This window comes from Nycticebus coucang, chromosome 8, assembly GCF_027406575.1.
Source record: "Nycticebus coucang isolate mNycCou1 chromosome 8, mNycCou1.pri, whole genome shotgun sequence".
In the NCBI taxonomy this organism is placed as follows: Eukaryota; Metazoa; Chordata; class Mammalia; order Primates; family Lorisidae; genus Nycticebus; species Nycticebus coucang.
In genome coordinates this window covers 56,875,778-56,892,199 of record NC_069787.1, presented here as the reverse complement: position 1 = coordinate 56,892,199, position 16,422 = coordinate 56,875,778, and the positions used below count along the sequence as shown (strand labels likewise).

General features: G+C 40.3%; 1 protein-coding gene across 10 annotated transcripts in view; it reads left to right on the top strand.

The window, feature by feature from the left end:
- Positions 1-16,422, top strand: part of NEK11 (NIMA related kinase 11) — a 324,099-nt gene that overhangs the window by 249,873 nt on the left and 57,804 nt on the right. For 9 of the 10 annotated variants that reach the window (XM_053598484.1, XM_053598492.1, XM_053598483.1 and 6 more), the window contains one exon: positions 10,220-10,316. The exons of the other annotated variant lie outside the window; for it this stretch is intronic. In XM_053598484.1, the coding sequence (XP_053454459.1) occupies positions 10,220-10,316 (97 nt within the window). The remainder of the gene's footprint in view (positions 1-10,219; positions 10,317-16,422) is intronic. 10 annotated transcript variants of the gene reach the window in all.

Below are 16,422 nucleotides of genomic sequence, written 5' to 3'. Positions count from 1 at the left end.
ACTTGGGAGGCTGAGGCAAGAGAATCGCTTAAACCCAAGAATTTGAGGTTACTGTAAACTGTGACACCATGGCACTCTACCAAGGGCAACAAAGTGAGCGTCTGTCTCAAAAAAAAAAAAAAAAAAAAGCTAGAGAGGGATTTTTTATGTTCCAGCCACAAAGAAATGATAAATGTATGAGGTGATAGATATTCTAAATGCCCTGATTTGATTGTTACACAGTGTATACATGTATCAAAACACCACGCTGTATCCCATAATTATGTACAGTTATTTCATGTCAATAAGAACAAAATTTAAAAACTTTTAAAAAGATATTAAAAAGTTAATTTGTTGAAAGTTTTTCTTTTAACACTAAACTTACTGTAACACAGACTTTCTACAGAGACCATGCAGCAGTGCAATGATTTCAAAACTGGTTTTAAGGTAAACATAGAAACATTTTTTTCATGTATTTATTATCCTGACCTTCTATAAAAGCTTGGGGCCTATATTGGTTATCTATGACTGTGTAACAAATTACGCTGAAAACAATAATTTATTACCTCTCATGTTCTGTGGGTCATGAATTCAAGAGTGGCTTGGCTAGGTTGTTATGGCTCTGGGTCTCTTAGGAGTTTGCAATTACATGTCAGTGGTGGCCACAGTCATATAAAGGCTTGCCTGAGGCTGGAAGATACATTTCTCCGGTGGCTTACTCACACAATTGGCCTCAGCTCCCCTCCATATGGACTTTTCCATGGGGCTGGTTGAATGTCTTCAAGGCCACTCATTTTGGACACTGGGCACAGTTGCTAGACCAGCTACCATAGTGTGTTATTTAGTGTTCCCTACCTGGGGAACCTGCCTGTGGCTGGTTCCTGTCCCAGTCCTAACAGGAGTCTCTGTTTCTCTTCATTACCAACTTCTGATACAAAGTCAGGGCAAGATGTGTCTCACTGGCAGAGGCTGGTCATGTTCCTGCACTCTAGCTGGGAGGCTGGTAAGTTAGTCTTTGGCTTTTATAGCTGAAGTGAGAGCCAGGCCCTGTCTCAAAAAGTAGAAGCTTCCCCTAACAAGAGAAAGGAGAATACAAGACAAAAATTTACAAATATTTACTTCAGTGATTAACTTTCTTATTGTAAGAATAGAACTTTAAAAATCCCTAGAGATATGGAAAGAGAGATGGCTCTTGTAGTGACATGTGGAAACATCTCCTCTTTTGACTCTCACAGAGCTTAAGGAGTAGATTATGCAAGATAATTATTTTTCAATTTATCTTCTGTGTTGCTAACTACAGAAGGAGCTATGTGCTTTGTACAGCAATTGTCAGGATTGATGGGTGAATGAAAAGTGAGAACCTGCCCTGTGTTCTTACCTGAATAGAGGTCCACATTCGTGGGAGCTGGTGATGGACTACATAGGGCATCTGCTTGCAGAAAAAAAATGCTTGACCCTTTCTGAAGCTTCAGAAGTCCACACCATTCAGCTTTGGAGAGGTGGTAGGAACACAGGTTCCCCTGACATCCCTCTCTGCCTCAGAAGCAGCTCAGTAATGCTCCTGGTGCATCTGACTGCATGTAAGCAACACAGGTGGCCGTCAACATAGCTGCCTGGGTGAGGTGGTTGCTAATGGGTTCTGGTATTAACTGCCTGTTCTAGAAGAGAGAATTATGAAGCTCTTCTTTCTGGCAGTAATTAGACACCACACCAATTGCTTCTTAAGACCACTTCTAGTTGGTAAAGGGAATTTTATTCAGTTATTTAAAATTACCATCAACTTATTTGTGTGAAAAATTAGAAATGTTAGTAAAGCTGCATTGGCCTGCAAATCACTTAATCATAATTCATAAAGTATTTATTGAGCATTTCTTTGGCACAGAACCATTGTAGGGTGCATAAAGGAATATCAGGCACTGTTCAGGCTATCCAGGAACTTCCAGGTTAGTAGAAGTCTTAACATCTTTGGATGAAATGTCTAGAATTCTAGGCAGGACATAAGGAGCGCCCAAAAGACTGGGGCAGATGGAATGGGTTGGGCCAGTGGTTCTCAAACTCTGGAAAGTGTAAGAATCTCCAACTCACTGGGCTCAACTTCAGAGATTCCAATTTAATAGGTCTGTGGTACAGCTCAAGAATATGCATTCCTAACAAGTTTCTGGTGATGCTAAGGCTTTTTTTGGTCCAGGGACCACACTTTGAGAAACACTGGGATAGGCAATCAGAGAAGGTAGTGTTCTCACTTTTAAGCTAAGGCTTTAAGAAGTAAGTGCTTAATTTTTGATAAATTGAACAAAGTTTTTGATAAAACTGACTCACTCAATTTTCAATATTTATGACCCCATTGAAGAGAATGTTATTTACAACCTAGCAAAAGGTTTTCTTTCAAAATGTAGGTTATGCTAACCTGAAAGAATAAAATACTCTAGCATTTATCTAAAGAAATAAAATCAGAGCCAGGCATGGTAGCATGTACTTTTAGTCCCAGCTTATCAGGGCACTGAAGCAGGGGGATCACTAGAGGCCAGGAGTTCAAGACCAGACTGGGTAATATAGAAAGACCCAATCTTAAAAAAAAAAAAAAAAAAAAACAACAAATCAGAGTTTTAAAGATAAACATACAAGAATCCTCATGGTAGTATCGTTTATAATAGTGAAAAATTGGGCTCAAAATAAATACCTAGCAATGGAGCTTAGAATATATTCTGTAATGAAAGATCTCTACAGTTTATTAAAATGATGGTGTAGTTGCATATCTATTGGTAGGAAAGGTGTTATAAACGAATGAAGTGTACAAAACATTAGTTGAATTTATACACACATGTAAACACACATACATCCTGGAAATACCAAAGTTTTCTCTGAATGGCTTACCCTTTCTGTGTTTTCTAATTTTTCTATAGTGAACATAGATTATATGTATTCTTTTCAACTAAAAGGAAGAAAAGTATGATATACTTACCATAAGAATTTTAGTCAGTCTTGAAGCCAGCCCAACTTGCTGTTACAGCAAAGCAAGTTTTGTTTTTAAAGCTAGGATTCTCCACGTTAGCAGATTGGAATAATTAAACTCCTCAAACAATGTTACTGTGTCCATGGGGAAAATTACAAATGAAAAAGTTAAGGCAAATCTTCCGCAAATCTCCTGCTAGCCTGTATCCACATTTTATTGCTGTCTGTCAATCCAAAAACAGCTACTTTTATTTTTACTGATGTTGCTGTTTTTGAGGCCTCTTGTATATTCAAAAGGAAATAAAAAATTTCAAACTCCCAAACTCCTGTTGCTTTTAATTTTCCATAAAATTCAGTTAAATATTTGTAGTGTGAAATAGCCATGTAGTAAAAATAGATAGTTTATTTCCTATCTTCTAGTATTTATTTCCTCCCCATGGGTAGCATGTTTGCCTTTTCAAGCAGATCCACTTTTTCCCAACAATTAAGTTTTAGTGTTGGCAGTGGGGTGCTCTGGATTTAATGAGAATCTGCCCCACACAAAGGGCACTGTGGTGGACATTGTAGGGCTGAGGGGGGCAGCACAAATTTGCCTTGAGCCTTTACCAACAGCGATGTGCCTTTATACATGTCATTGCATTTAAGCTTTACTAGGACCTTATAAAGGTAGATTTTTTTTTGTATAAATGAAGAAACTGAGTCACAGTTTTGTATTATCACTAATTCAACATCCCATAAACAGGATTCAAACCGAAGTCCTCTAATCCAGCTTATGTGCTCATCCTAATAAGCCCCAGCTCCCTTCCTACTGAAAAGCATTTGAGGTTGTTCTCTCCTGGACCATCTTCCTCCCTTTTCTCACGTTTGTTTTTCTTCAGCTTCCCGATGTGGTTTGGCTTTGACATAGCTGATGCTACAAGGTTGGCAACAATTTCCTTAGGCAATGGTTTCTTCCCTGTACCGATATAAACAATTCTCCAGGCTGAGCATTGTGGCTCATGCCTATAATGCTAGCATACTGGGAGGTGTAGGTGGAAAGATCGCTTGAGCTCAGGAGTTGGAGACCAGCCTGAGCAATAGTGAGACCCTGTCTCTACTAAAACTAGAAGAATTAGCTGAGCATTGTGGGTAGTGGTCTGTTTTCCCACCTATTCAAGAGGCTCAGTCAGGAGGATTGCTTGAGCCCAAGAGTTTGAGGTTTCTGTAAGCTAGGCTGACACCGTGGCACTATAGCCTGGGGATGAATGGGGAGTGGTAGGAATGGTCATATAGTCATATTATTGCTCTTATCAATACTTGACTTGTTAAAGGAACCAAGACAACCATCTTTGTGATCCCACCCCTATTCAATTTAACCCCAGGATCCATGTGTTTGGGGGCTGGGCTTTCTAGGAAGCAATCTCTGACACAAAGTTGAGTGAGTAAGACATTTATATAAGAATGCCCTTGGGATTGACACCTGTGGATGGAAGGGGAAGGATGCAGGATGAGGTAGAGGGAGAAGTTGGACAATGATGCAGGCCTGATGAGCCTTAGCCAAACTCACAGGGAGCTCTGGACCCATAGGTTAAAATGGTAAAGCTTTCCACCTCTACCATGATCAGTCATTGTATGTGGCTACTTGGAAGGGCATAGCCTTGGGTTGAGGCAGCTTTCTGCATCAAAGTAATTCCTGAAGGGGTCACAGCTGTGTTCCTCTTCCCAGGGAATTCATCTCTATCTCTGGGGTGTTGTATAATATCAACACCCTATTGGGTATTGGACATGGAAATCAGCCTGCTTTGCAGATTCTTAGGCATTTATTTTATTTTATTTTATTTTTTGCCATTATGACATCCACTGTCATCACAGGAAAAATCTTTGCCATGGTTGGTCAGCAAAGCCTCTCAGCAGAGTGGAACAACTTTCACAATGTGCTGCTGACTCACAGCCCCTACCTTAACAAGATTTGGGACTATCGTCTAGAGAGGTGATGAAATGGAATAGCAGATGTAATGATCTCTCCAAATTTTAACCTTTTGAAGGAAAGGTTTTGTCTGATGATGTCCAGATTTTTTTTTTTTTTTGAGACAGTCTCACTATGTCTCTCGGTAGAGTGCTGTGGTGTCACAGCTCACAGCAACCTCAAACTCTTCGGCTTAAGTGATTCTCTTGCCTCAGCCTCCCACATAGTTGGGACTCCAGGCACCCGCCACAACACCTGGCTATTTATTGTTGTTGTAGTTGTCATTGTTGTTTGGCAGGTCAGGGCTGGGTTCAAACCCACCAGCTCCGATGTATGTGGCTGGCAGCCTTGCTGCTGAGCTACAGGCACCGAGCCGAGATCCAGATTTTTTTAAATCAGCACGTGAAAATTCTTATATGAATGTGGCACTTATTTGGGGGATTAGAAAGACCACTCATTTGGGAGTCAGGACATCGCAGTTCTAGTCTCCGCTCAGCCCCTTCCCCTTATAGCTTTGTGACCTTGGGCAAATTATATAGACTCTCTTTACCTCAGTCTTGCCACTTATACAAAACAAGAAAATTCTCCTTGGCTGGAGGAGTTCTCTAGTTACCTGCAGCTCAGAATCATGATGATTCTCCATCACTTAAGCCTGATGCCAGCAAACTATGTCCTCCAGGCTAAATCCAGCTGACTCCCTGTTTTTGTAAGTAAAACTTTACTGGAGCATAGCCATGCTCATTCATTTACCTATTTCTTATGGCTGATTTTGCATTACTACAGCAGAGTTGAGTATTTTCAATAGAAATTGTAGGATCTATAAGGTCTAAAGTATTTACTATCTGTCCTTTTACAGAAAAAGAGTTTGTTGACCCTTGGTCTAGGCAAATCTTCTGTCATGTCTCATTCCGAGAGCAGGAGAAATACAGACCATGAGGACATGGCTTTCCAATAAGTTGGAGAAAGAGTGTGTCTGTCAAGTGACTGCTATTTCTATCCTTAGGAAATCGAGAGAAAGTGGAGGGCTAAAGGAGATTGGGTGAGAAGCATTCTAAATAGGTGGTGGGCCAAGGGCAGCGTCTGCAAGGTTTCCTGAGTAAGCAATGTCCCAGGTGCTTAAGAGAGATCCTGTTTGCCAAAATATCCACCCCTGCAGTCCCTGCATCAGCTCTTTATTACCCACATGGGAGGATGTTTATCAGGGAGGATAAACACAGGGTTTTGTTTTATGATTAAGGTCATTCATCCAGTGACTGAAATGAGTAAAAGGAAATTTTGGAAGAAATGAGAGGAGAATCTCTCTCTGCTGGTTAAATGTCAGAATCATCAAGCTGTCACTCCTTCAGGGAAAACAGCTCTGCAGGTGAGAGGCCAGAGAAGTGGGAGGAATCCTGACAATGTTATTGTTATGAGCTGTACTCTGCACACTTGAGAAATGTACTGGTGGTGGTCGCTTCATGCCTCTTCATATCATTTTGTTTTCATCTCATTGTCGAAACATCCCCACGGGGTAGTATCAAGTGTAATAATCCTTGTCATTCTATATTTCACAGGTGAGAAAAGAAACTTCAGGATGATTTTGCCTGACGTGTGTAATGCTTATAACATTCATTCTTGGTTCCAGCCATTTGTTTCCTAAGTGTTTGGTTGTAGTGGTTGCTCTTTATCTTTGTTAGTATAGGTATTTGTCTTCCCAAGGAAGCTCTATGTCCTGGTCTAGTATCATTGTAGATCATAGAAAGTTAGAATGGAGCCCTCAGTCTAACGAAACACTTAGATATAAAATGAGAAAACTGAGGTCCAGGGAGGAGGCCTAAGCATAGAACTAAAATGCTGGTCATCTTACTTGAAGGCCATTCCTTTTCACAGACCTCAGTATGCCTCTTCATGTGCCTATATGCAGCCTAGTATTTAGCAAACTTTAGCTATGTTCACCAAGAAATTAATAAATCAGGAATGAAAGAAGGGACATTTTACCAACCTTAAAGGTATAAGAAGTATTATAATGGTATACTATGAACAGTAGTATACCAGTAAATCAAATGACTTGTATGAAATGGACAAATTTCTAGGAAAAAAAAAAGAAAATTACTGAAACTAACTCAAGAAGAAATATAAAATCTGTATAGGCCTATTTTAGGATTTTATATATATATATAATCATTTTATCTGCAAATAGAGATAATTTCACTTCTTCCTTTTTAATCTGGATTCCTATTTATTTATTTTTAGAATATAAAAGTATAAGCTTATATTAGAAAAAGGGAAGAGAGTGGGGGGCAGAGATGAGAAGGAGAGAAGAGAGCAGAAAGCAGGGAGTGAGGGAAGGGAAGATGTGGGGAGAGAGAAAATCGCGTGGCATCCCAGAGAAAGAAAGGAAGAATGCCAGCCCCTTTTTATTTCTTTTTCTTGCCTAATTTCTCTGCCTATAACCTCTAGCACAAAGTTAAATAGAAGTGGCAAGAGAAGACATTCTTATTTTATTCCTGATCTTAGGGGAAAAGGTATATAATCCTTTTTTATGTTGATAGATTTAGTTTGTTAATTAATTTTAATAAAGGGAAAATGAATTTTAAAAATTCAACATGTAGATTAAGGATTCATTTATATTTGAACACAACCTTTAAGAAAGCACAGCTCTGGAACCAGGCCTTCACAGGCATGTGACCAGTATAGTGACACAGGGCCCAGGTTCAGGGAACCCTACATTTGGGGTTTAATGAAATTTATCTTTGAACTTGTGTTCTATGAGTGAAATCTGATGAGACAATAGAACACACGCCTGGGGCTTTAACCCCTTGCTCATGTCTCCAGTCTCATCCTTGTCACCCATTCTGAGCCTCTGCCCTGTGACCACAGCCACCCTCCATCCAGTGGAGACATGGGCATGGTAGAGAAGGGTTGGGGTCAAGTAGGATCCTCCAGGTCCTCATCAGTGTCTTTACTCCCCTTGAGAGTATCCATCCTAATTCCAGAGGGAAAGCAACATTAAATATATAATAGAAAAACACCATGACAGGTCCAGAGAGAGAGTGCAGAAGGAAACAACTTTTCTCTTGAACAAGGTTTTTATGTTGTCATTTAGCACTGGGCCCCTAAAAATTATATAGCTGGCCTGTATAGAGCCTTACTGCTCAAAGCATGGTCCCAGACCAGCAGCATTAGTATCACCTGGGAACTGATTAGAAATACAGAAGCTGAGGCCCTACCCAGACCTACTAAAGCAGAATCTGCATTTTACCAAGATCTCTGGGTAATTTCTATCACATTGAAGTTTGAGAAGCAATGGACGAAAACACTCTGGGCTCTGGGATTCAATGACCTATTAGATGATGTCTATGATTCTAGTCCCAATTGTTTTTATCATAATTATTAATTTTTTTATTTTTTACATAAAGCAACCACTGTTCGTGTTGGAAGGTTGGACAGAGAGAGAAAAAAATGTTGACCAATAAGAAATAGCAAAAAAGGAATTGCTCTGAGCACCAAGCTTTGCGAACCCTATTGCTTGTAATTATATTTGCCCTGTTCTCTATCCCTGGGCTCAAGGCTTAGCATCTTTCCTGGAAATGCTAAGCATTGTTGAGGGGAACGGTGGCCCACTTTAAATAAATCACAGCTCCCCTGGAAATTGCTTTGACCTTTGTCTCTGGGACTTTCCAGCTCTCTCTCTAGAAAAGACTGGAAAGGAGCATCTACATTTTGTTCTTGGCAAAACTGATTTTGAGGTCACACGTGGGTTACTTGGCATAACATGGCGGTGGGTTTTTTTAGTAACTTTTTAGGTGCTGGGCAAGGTGATTGTAAAAAGCAACCAACATGAATATGAATTGAAGCCCTGTGCCTTCCTCCTGTCCACCCCTCAAGCCTTCCCTGAGGAAAAGTGGCTGCCCGAGTCGGAGCTGGTGGGAAAGTGGGAGCTGATGTAAGGCTGGTGTCCATTGGCAGTGAGGCCTGAGGCAAGCTTTCCCTCCAGATGTGGAAGGCTCATCTCCAGGAGTGAGAGAACGGAGAGGAATTGGTCACTGGTACTTGTATCTTTGACATGGAGGCACAATTGTGATGTACCAAGAAGGACAGGTTGTTTATTTGTACTGTGCCTTTTACAAAGTTTGTATTATACCTGTTTATCTAGTAATTCCATAACTATGGACATAGCCCTTAGGAAAGATAAAGAGATTTTTGCGAAGAGTTAAGCAGGAGAACTTTCATCTCAATGGTATCTATAAGAACAAGAAGTTCAAAGTGGGATGCATACCCTAACAAGTAGTGCAAAAGAATAATGTACTTGAAAAATATTAGAATTTGCATTTGATTTTTAAAACTTAAAAATATAAGAAATAAAACTTTAGTAATAAAAGGGGATCAGACCTGTCTTTTCTGGATGGTCCCTAAGTTAGACAGTCACATGTTATATGAAATCCATTGAGAAAAGACCAGGAATTTCATACAATGAGTCCCTTCTCTCTGACATAGCAAATATGTGGATATAATATATAAATGAATATTAGAGTCGGCAAAGTTTTTACTGATGGATGTGAGGTACCTTGTGGGAGAGCCAAGGAAATATACAAGGAAAAAAAAGCAGGCAAGGGCCAAGTTGTAAATCCAGCTCTATGGATTACTCTGAACTCTCACTGATGGGACAACTGTAGCTTCTTAATAGGAAGCAGTGTTGTTCAGTTGACAGACTATTTCTTTCCCTTCAGTTTCAACATGTTTTATAAAGGCCTCCAGAATCTTTCAGTAAAAATTGTGGCTCTCTCAACAGATTTCATAACACCACAGCTTTCATTACCAGCTCTTTACCTTCTGAACCCAACTTTGGCCTTCTGCTCTATTCTGCAGTTTAAAGCTGCCGATATGACCCCTGGTCAGCATTCTGCTTTCCATTGCAAAAAGCTAATGCTCAGGTGAGATTAAGATAAAGGGAAATCTAAGCTTATTAGAAAAATTTCTAGTTATTTAAACAAATATCCATACCCGCTGAATGAGAATGGCCAAAAAGCTCCTCAAGCACATTTACTTTTCTGCAGATACATATCCCCCTGAGTTTTCTAGTACAAACAGTTCATCTTTAAATAATGATGTTTTTTTTTTAACAATCATTTTTGAGAGAGGCTTAGTCCTGGAATTCCTTGTGCATATTAAAACTGTAAATAATCTTGTCATTTGGAATAAATTTCCTTAATGTGCGTGTTATAATTGAATTCATCTCTAATTAACCTAGCATTACCATGTGGCAAACATGGCTTAGCTTCTGTTTTCTGATTGCCCTTGGACATTGCCTGGAGGTTGCAGGAGTGCTGATGAAGTCAGTAAGGGCTGTGCATTGATTTTCAGACACAAGGACCATTGCCAGTACAGCTACAGACATGTCTCCAGGACCAAAAGTTTTCAACAGCGCAGTGGCTGGGACCAGGATGAAACGCATCAAGGAGTAAGTAATGTGTTGCTTGACTCCTGGGAAGATGCACTGTTGGAAAGTGGTGACCAAGTGGGTGATCCAGTCACGTGATGCTATCTCAGTCCATTTGTGCTGCTAGAACGAAATACCTGGAGTGGGGGTAATTTATAAAAAACTTAGAATTATTTCTCATAATTCTGGAGGCTAGCAAGTCCAAGATCAAGGAATTGGCAGTTTCTGTGTCTGGTGAGGGCTGCTCTCTGCTTCTAAAATAGCATCTTGTTACTCCATCCTCACATAGTGGAAAGTGGAGGGTAAAAAGGGATGAACACTATGTGAAGCCTCTTTTCTAAGTGCCTTAATTCCATATGGGAGGAAGGATCCCTCATGTCCTACTCATCTCTGCTGTGGCTTGAACATGTACCCCAAAGTTCATGTGTTGGAAACTTAATTGCCATTTTAACTGTATTAAGAAGTAGGGCCTTTAAAAAGTGATTATGCAGCTTGGCATCTGTAGCTCAGTGGCCAGGGCACCAGCCATATACACTGGAGCTGGTGGGTTCAAATCTAGCCCAGCCCTGCTAAACAACAATGACAACTACAACCAAAAAATAACCAGGCGTTGTGGCGAGCACCTGTAGTCCCAGCTACTTGGGAGGCTGAGGCAAGAATATCACGTAAGCCCAAGAGTTTGAGGTTGCTGTGAGCTGTGACACCACAACACTCTACCCAGGGTGACAGCTGAGACTCTTGTCTCACAAAAAAAAAAAAAAAAAAAAATAGAATTGATTATGCCATAAAGGTTCAGGTCTCATGAATGGATTAAGTTGCCATCTTCTGATAAAAGGATAAATTTGGCCCCCACTTTCTCTCTGTCTTGGGTGCTCACTCACCATGTGATGCCCTCTGCCCTTCCACCATGGGATAATGTAGCATAAAGGCCTCACCAGAGGCCCACTCTGTATTTTTGGATTTTCCCAGAATCTAGAAACATGAGCCAAATAAGTCTTTTTTGTTGATAAATTATCCAGTCTATAGAATTCTTTTAAAACAGCATAAAAATGGACCAAGACAACCTCCTAAAGGCCCCACCTCTAAATGCTATTGTACTAGAGATTCAGTTTCAATATATAAATTTTGAAGGGATATATACATTTAAATCATACCATTCTCCCTTGGCCTTCCAAAATTCATGTCCTTCTCATATACAAAATAAGCAAAATACATTCATTCCATCCCAATAGCCCTGAAAGTCTTTTAACTAGTTCTAGCATCAACTGAAAAGTTTGAAGTCCAAAGTCTCATCTAAATATCATCTAACTTATATATAGGTGAGAGTCAAAGGTGTGCATATTCTCCCTCCACCTGTGACCTATGCAATCAAAAGCTGTTACGTGCTCCCAAAACACATAGGGGAGCAGTCACAGGATAGATATGCCCCTTCCAATAAGAAATTGGAAAGAAGAAAGGGATAGCTGGTCCCAGGGAAGTCCAAAACCCAACAAGGTAAATGACTTGCAATCTCAAGGCTTGAGAACAATCTTATTTAACTCTATGTCCTGTCTTCCAGACACATTGGAAGTGTGGGGTGGGAGGGAGTCCCCAAGGCCCTGGGCAATGCCACCTCCAGAGCTTTGTTGGGTACAGCCCACACCATAGCTCTCATGGGTTAGAGTCTTGTGCCTGTGACTCTCCAAGTCTGGAGTCGTATGCTCTCGGCTTTATAGTTCTGGGGTCTTGAGAATAGCCCTGCTCTTGCAGTTCCATTAAGCATCATCTTTGTGGGGACTCTACATGGTAGTTCTGGCTCTATGGCAGTTCTCTGCTTGGGCCAGAGTCTTCCTGAGACATCCTTTGAAATCTAGGTGGAAGTAGCTATGTCTCCACAACTCTTGCACCCTGTGTGCCTACAGAGTTGGCCCTGTGCAGATGCCACCAAGGCTCACCACTTACACCTTCTGGTGTGGCAGCTCTAGCCACACTTGGGCCCCTTGAGCCACAGTGGGAGTGGGCAAGGAGCACTGCACAGACATGCATGGAGCAGAAACTTGAGGTGCTGCTGGGCAGCAAACCCCAAGATCCCATGGGCTCCCTGGGCCTCTCCTTTAAAGCCATTCTATTCTCAAGGTCCTGTAATGGGAGCAGCAGCCTCAGAAATCTCTAAAATACCTATCAGGTCATTCTTCCATTAGTTTGATGAATAGCCTCTGGATTTCTTCATCCCATGCTAATCTCCTATAAAACATTCCTTTGGCTGCATCCTTGACTGACTCTCCCAAATGTGCTTCTTTATTTTTCGTATGGGCAGGCTGACAATTTTATAGATCTTTAAGTACTGCCTCCCTTTTGATTATTATTTGTTTTTAATTCATTTATTTCTTCTTGCATTTTACCATAAGCAGTCAAGAGAAGCCATGCAGTACTCTCAACACTTTGCATGGAGCTCTCTTCCACCAAATAAGCATAGTTCATCACTGGCATTTTCTGCCTTCCACAAAGGACACAAATATAGTTCAGCCAAGGTCTTTGCCACTTCACAACAAGATGGCCTTTCCTCCAGTTTCCAATAACATATTTCTATCTAAGACCACATCATAATAGTCTTCCAGGGGTCCTCAAACTACGGCCCGTGGGCCACATGAGGTGGTATGATTGTATTTGTTCCCGTTTTGTTGTTTTACTTCAAAATAAGATATGTGCAGTGTGCACAGGAATTTGTTCATGGTTTTTTTTTTTTTAACTATAGTCCGGCCCTCCAACTGTCTGAGGGACAGTGAACTGGCCCCCTGTTTAAAAAGTTTGAGGACCTCTGGACTATACTGTTTATATTTATGCCCACATAGGTAATCTCTAAGAAGACTGAGGCTTTCTCTGCAGCTCTCGCCTTCTTTGGAACCCTCACCAGAATAGCCCTGTACGGTCTAGCTTCTATCCATTACCTCATTCCAGAGCTTCTTCCACACGTTTAGGTATTTGTTACAGCAACACCATACTTTTTGGTACCAATTTCAGTCTTAGTCCCTTCATGCTGCTCTAACAAAGTATCTGAGACTGGTTAAGTTGTAAATGGTACAAATGTATTAGGCACAATTATAGAGGCTGAGAAGTCCAAATCAAGGTGCTAGAAGTTTCGGTGTCTGGTGAGGCTCCAGTCTGCTTCCAAGATGGCATTTTGAATGCTGTGTACTCACATGGCAGAAGCGACAGAAGAGCAAGGGCCTAGATAGTTCCATGCAGCCCTATTACAAATTCACTCAAGCCATCCATAAACCCCTAATCACTTCCTAAAATGCCCTACCTCATAATCCTTTTCATTGGGGATTGTTTCAACATGAATTATGAAGGGGATACAAATAGTTCCACTTGTTCTCCACAAAGATACAGCTGTACTTTCCTCCATGTAGTGGTGAATGGAACAGGGAAAAGATCAGTTGGAAAGGCCTAAATCTCCATCAAAGCTTCCTGTTATAGACTTCTTAGTAAAGCAGAGACACCTAGTCTTCTAGTCTAACTTCTCCTGCACATACCACATCTCTAGATCAGAGGTTGGTAAACTTTCTCAGTAAAGGGCTAAATAGTAAATATATTAGGCTCTGCAGGACGTACAGTTTCTGGCATATTTACTCAATTTGCTACTGTTACACACAAAAGCAGCCATAGATAATATGTGAATAAATGTGCATGATTGTGCTTCAATAAAACATTATTTGGGGGTATGATTTTCAGGTATCACAAAATATTATTTTTCTTTTTATTTTCAGCTATTTAAAGGTATAAAAACAATTCTTTAGCTTTTAGGAAATTCAGAAACAGGTGGTAGATCAGATTTGACTTGTGGGCTGTATAGTTTGCTGACTCCCTATTATGGATGTTCCAACTTAGAAAGTTCTCTCTAAGATCCACTTTCTATATTGGCACTGGTTGAATAGTTATGGAAGTTTAGCAACAATTAGCTTTCAGTTGATTTGCATTTATATTGTTCTTGCCACACAGTGCATCATTATCCAGGCTAATATTTGAAAACAAAAGAGAAAAAATGCTAAAAATTATCCAAACCTAAAGCTCTTTAATATGTTTTGATACTTACTGTTTTCAAGTCCTGCTTCTACCAGAGTGGTCATACAGTAAAGTAATTACCATGGCAACAAGCAATTCCCAGAAACTGAAAGCAAGGGAATTCAGACTAATCTTTCCTGTCTCTGCCTGCTTGAACCTCTCCTTGCTAGGAGGAGATGATGTAGAAGGCTTTGCTAAGCAGGGGTGTTCAATCTGCAGCCCTTGGACAGCTGCTGATTTTGTGAGGACATTTTTTGCTTATCTCTGGGGTCAGATATCACTAAAAGTATTCACAGACTTTTTTTGCTTATCAGCTTTCTGATAGTGTTCATGTATTTAATGTGTAGCCCAAGACAACTCTTCTTCTTCCAATGTGGGGCAAGAAAAAAAAAAGTTGAATACTCCTACAAGAAAAGAAAAACAGTTTGCTTATTACACCCTTATAAGTTAATAACGTAGTGTCAGATTTTTGATCTAAGATTTCATTACTTTTGCAAAGTCACATAATACCCCATTTCCTAACATGTTACAAAATGCTTTAAATCAGTGGTCCCCAACCTCTTTGGCACCATGGACAGGTTTCATGGAAGACAAATTTTCCACGGAGGTAGGGGTGTGTGTGTGTGTAGGGAGCTCAGGTGGAGACTGCCAGTCCCGGGGAACAGCTGGCAGCTGTCAATTCAGATGAAGCTGCTTCACTCTACTGCCCTCCACTCACCTCCTGCTGTGCACCAGGTTCCTAAGTCAGAGAAGACAGTTTCTCCGCAGAAGACAATTTTTCCTTGGATGGGGGCTGGGAGAGGCAGAACTCTGTAGCCCAGCTCCTAACAGAACATGCTGCAGTGTGATTCTTCATCCCTAAATATTTACATGTGTAGCTCCTAAGAGCAAGAACATTCTCTTACATAACCTCATTATGATGATTTACGAAATTCCATATCAGCATGTACTGTTATTTGATGCACCAATCCATATTTCAATTTCACTGGGTGCCCTAAAAATTTCCATTCTAGCAATTGTTTTTCCAATGCAGGATAGAAGCCAGAATCATACATTGCACTCAGTTTTCATGTCTCTTTTGTGTTTATTCTGGAACGATTCCTAGTCATTCTTAGTCCTTCATGACATTGACATCTTTGAAAAGTACAGACCATTTGTTTTGTAAGATGTCCCTCATTTTGAGTTGATCTGGTGTTTCCTCATTATTAAATCTGGGGTATACATTTTTTATGGTATCCTACATAAACAATGCTATGTGCCCTTCTGAATTTTTAAAAATTTAACTTTAGGAAGTTGCAGACATACACAAAAGTAGTCAGAATATTATAATTAACTCCAATGGATTCATTTGTCACCACAACTAGCTCAATAATTGTCAACCCATGACCAGTGTTGTTTTGCTATACTCCCACCTATTCTCCCATGTTTCTCTTAATGAAATGTTGTTCATCATATCTTTTATCATTAATATTTCAGTAAATATGTGAATTTCTGCCTGCTCTTTGGAATTTTCCCTTGGATGCCCATTAAATACCTCAAACTCAGTATATCCAAAACTGAGCTCCTAAATGTCCTTATCACATCTGCCTCCTCCACAGATTTCCCCATGTTTACATAAGCAAAAACAAGATATAAGTCAGAGCAAACCTTCCAGCTTAGTCATCAGTACCTCTGAAGGCTTACTTAGTCTGTGGAACTAAGGGTATCAGAAAAACCACTTTGTCATCTCCTAGTGTGAAACTCTATGAGGAAATTGGGGAGCAACAAACCTCCAAGTTCTCTCAGTTGGGGGATTCTAGGGCTTAGTCAGACCCTTGTTCAGTGGTCAAGAGGGAGGAGACAGGGGCTATGGGATTTGTATATTATCCCCACTCACTAGCATGTGTTGTTGGGCAAGTTACACACCCTTTTTCTGTCTCAGGTTTATTACCTATAAGGTGAGACTAATAATGGTTCCTACCTTACAGGGTTATTGTTTAGTTGAGTTGATATGTTTGAAATGTACTACAGATAATTTATGTTGCATAGTAAGTGCTCAGTAAATGTTAATAACTTATATAGATTCTCAATTGCGTGTGGTTCC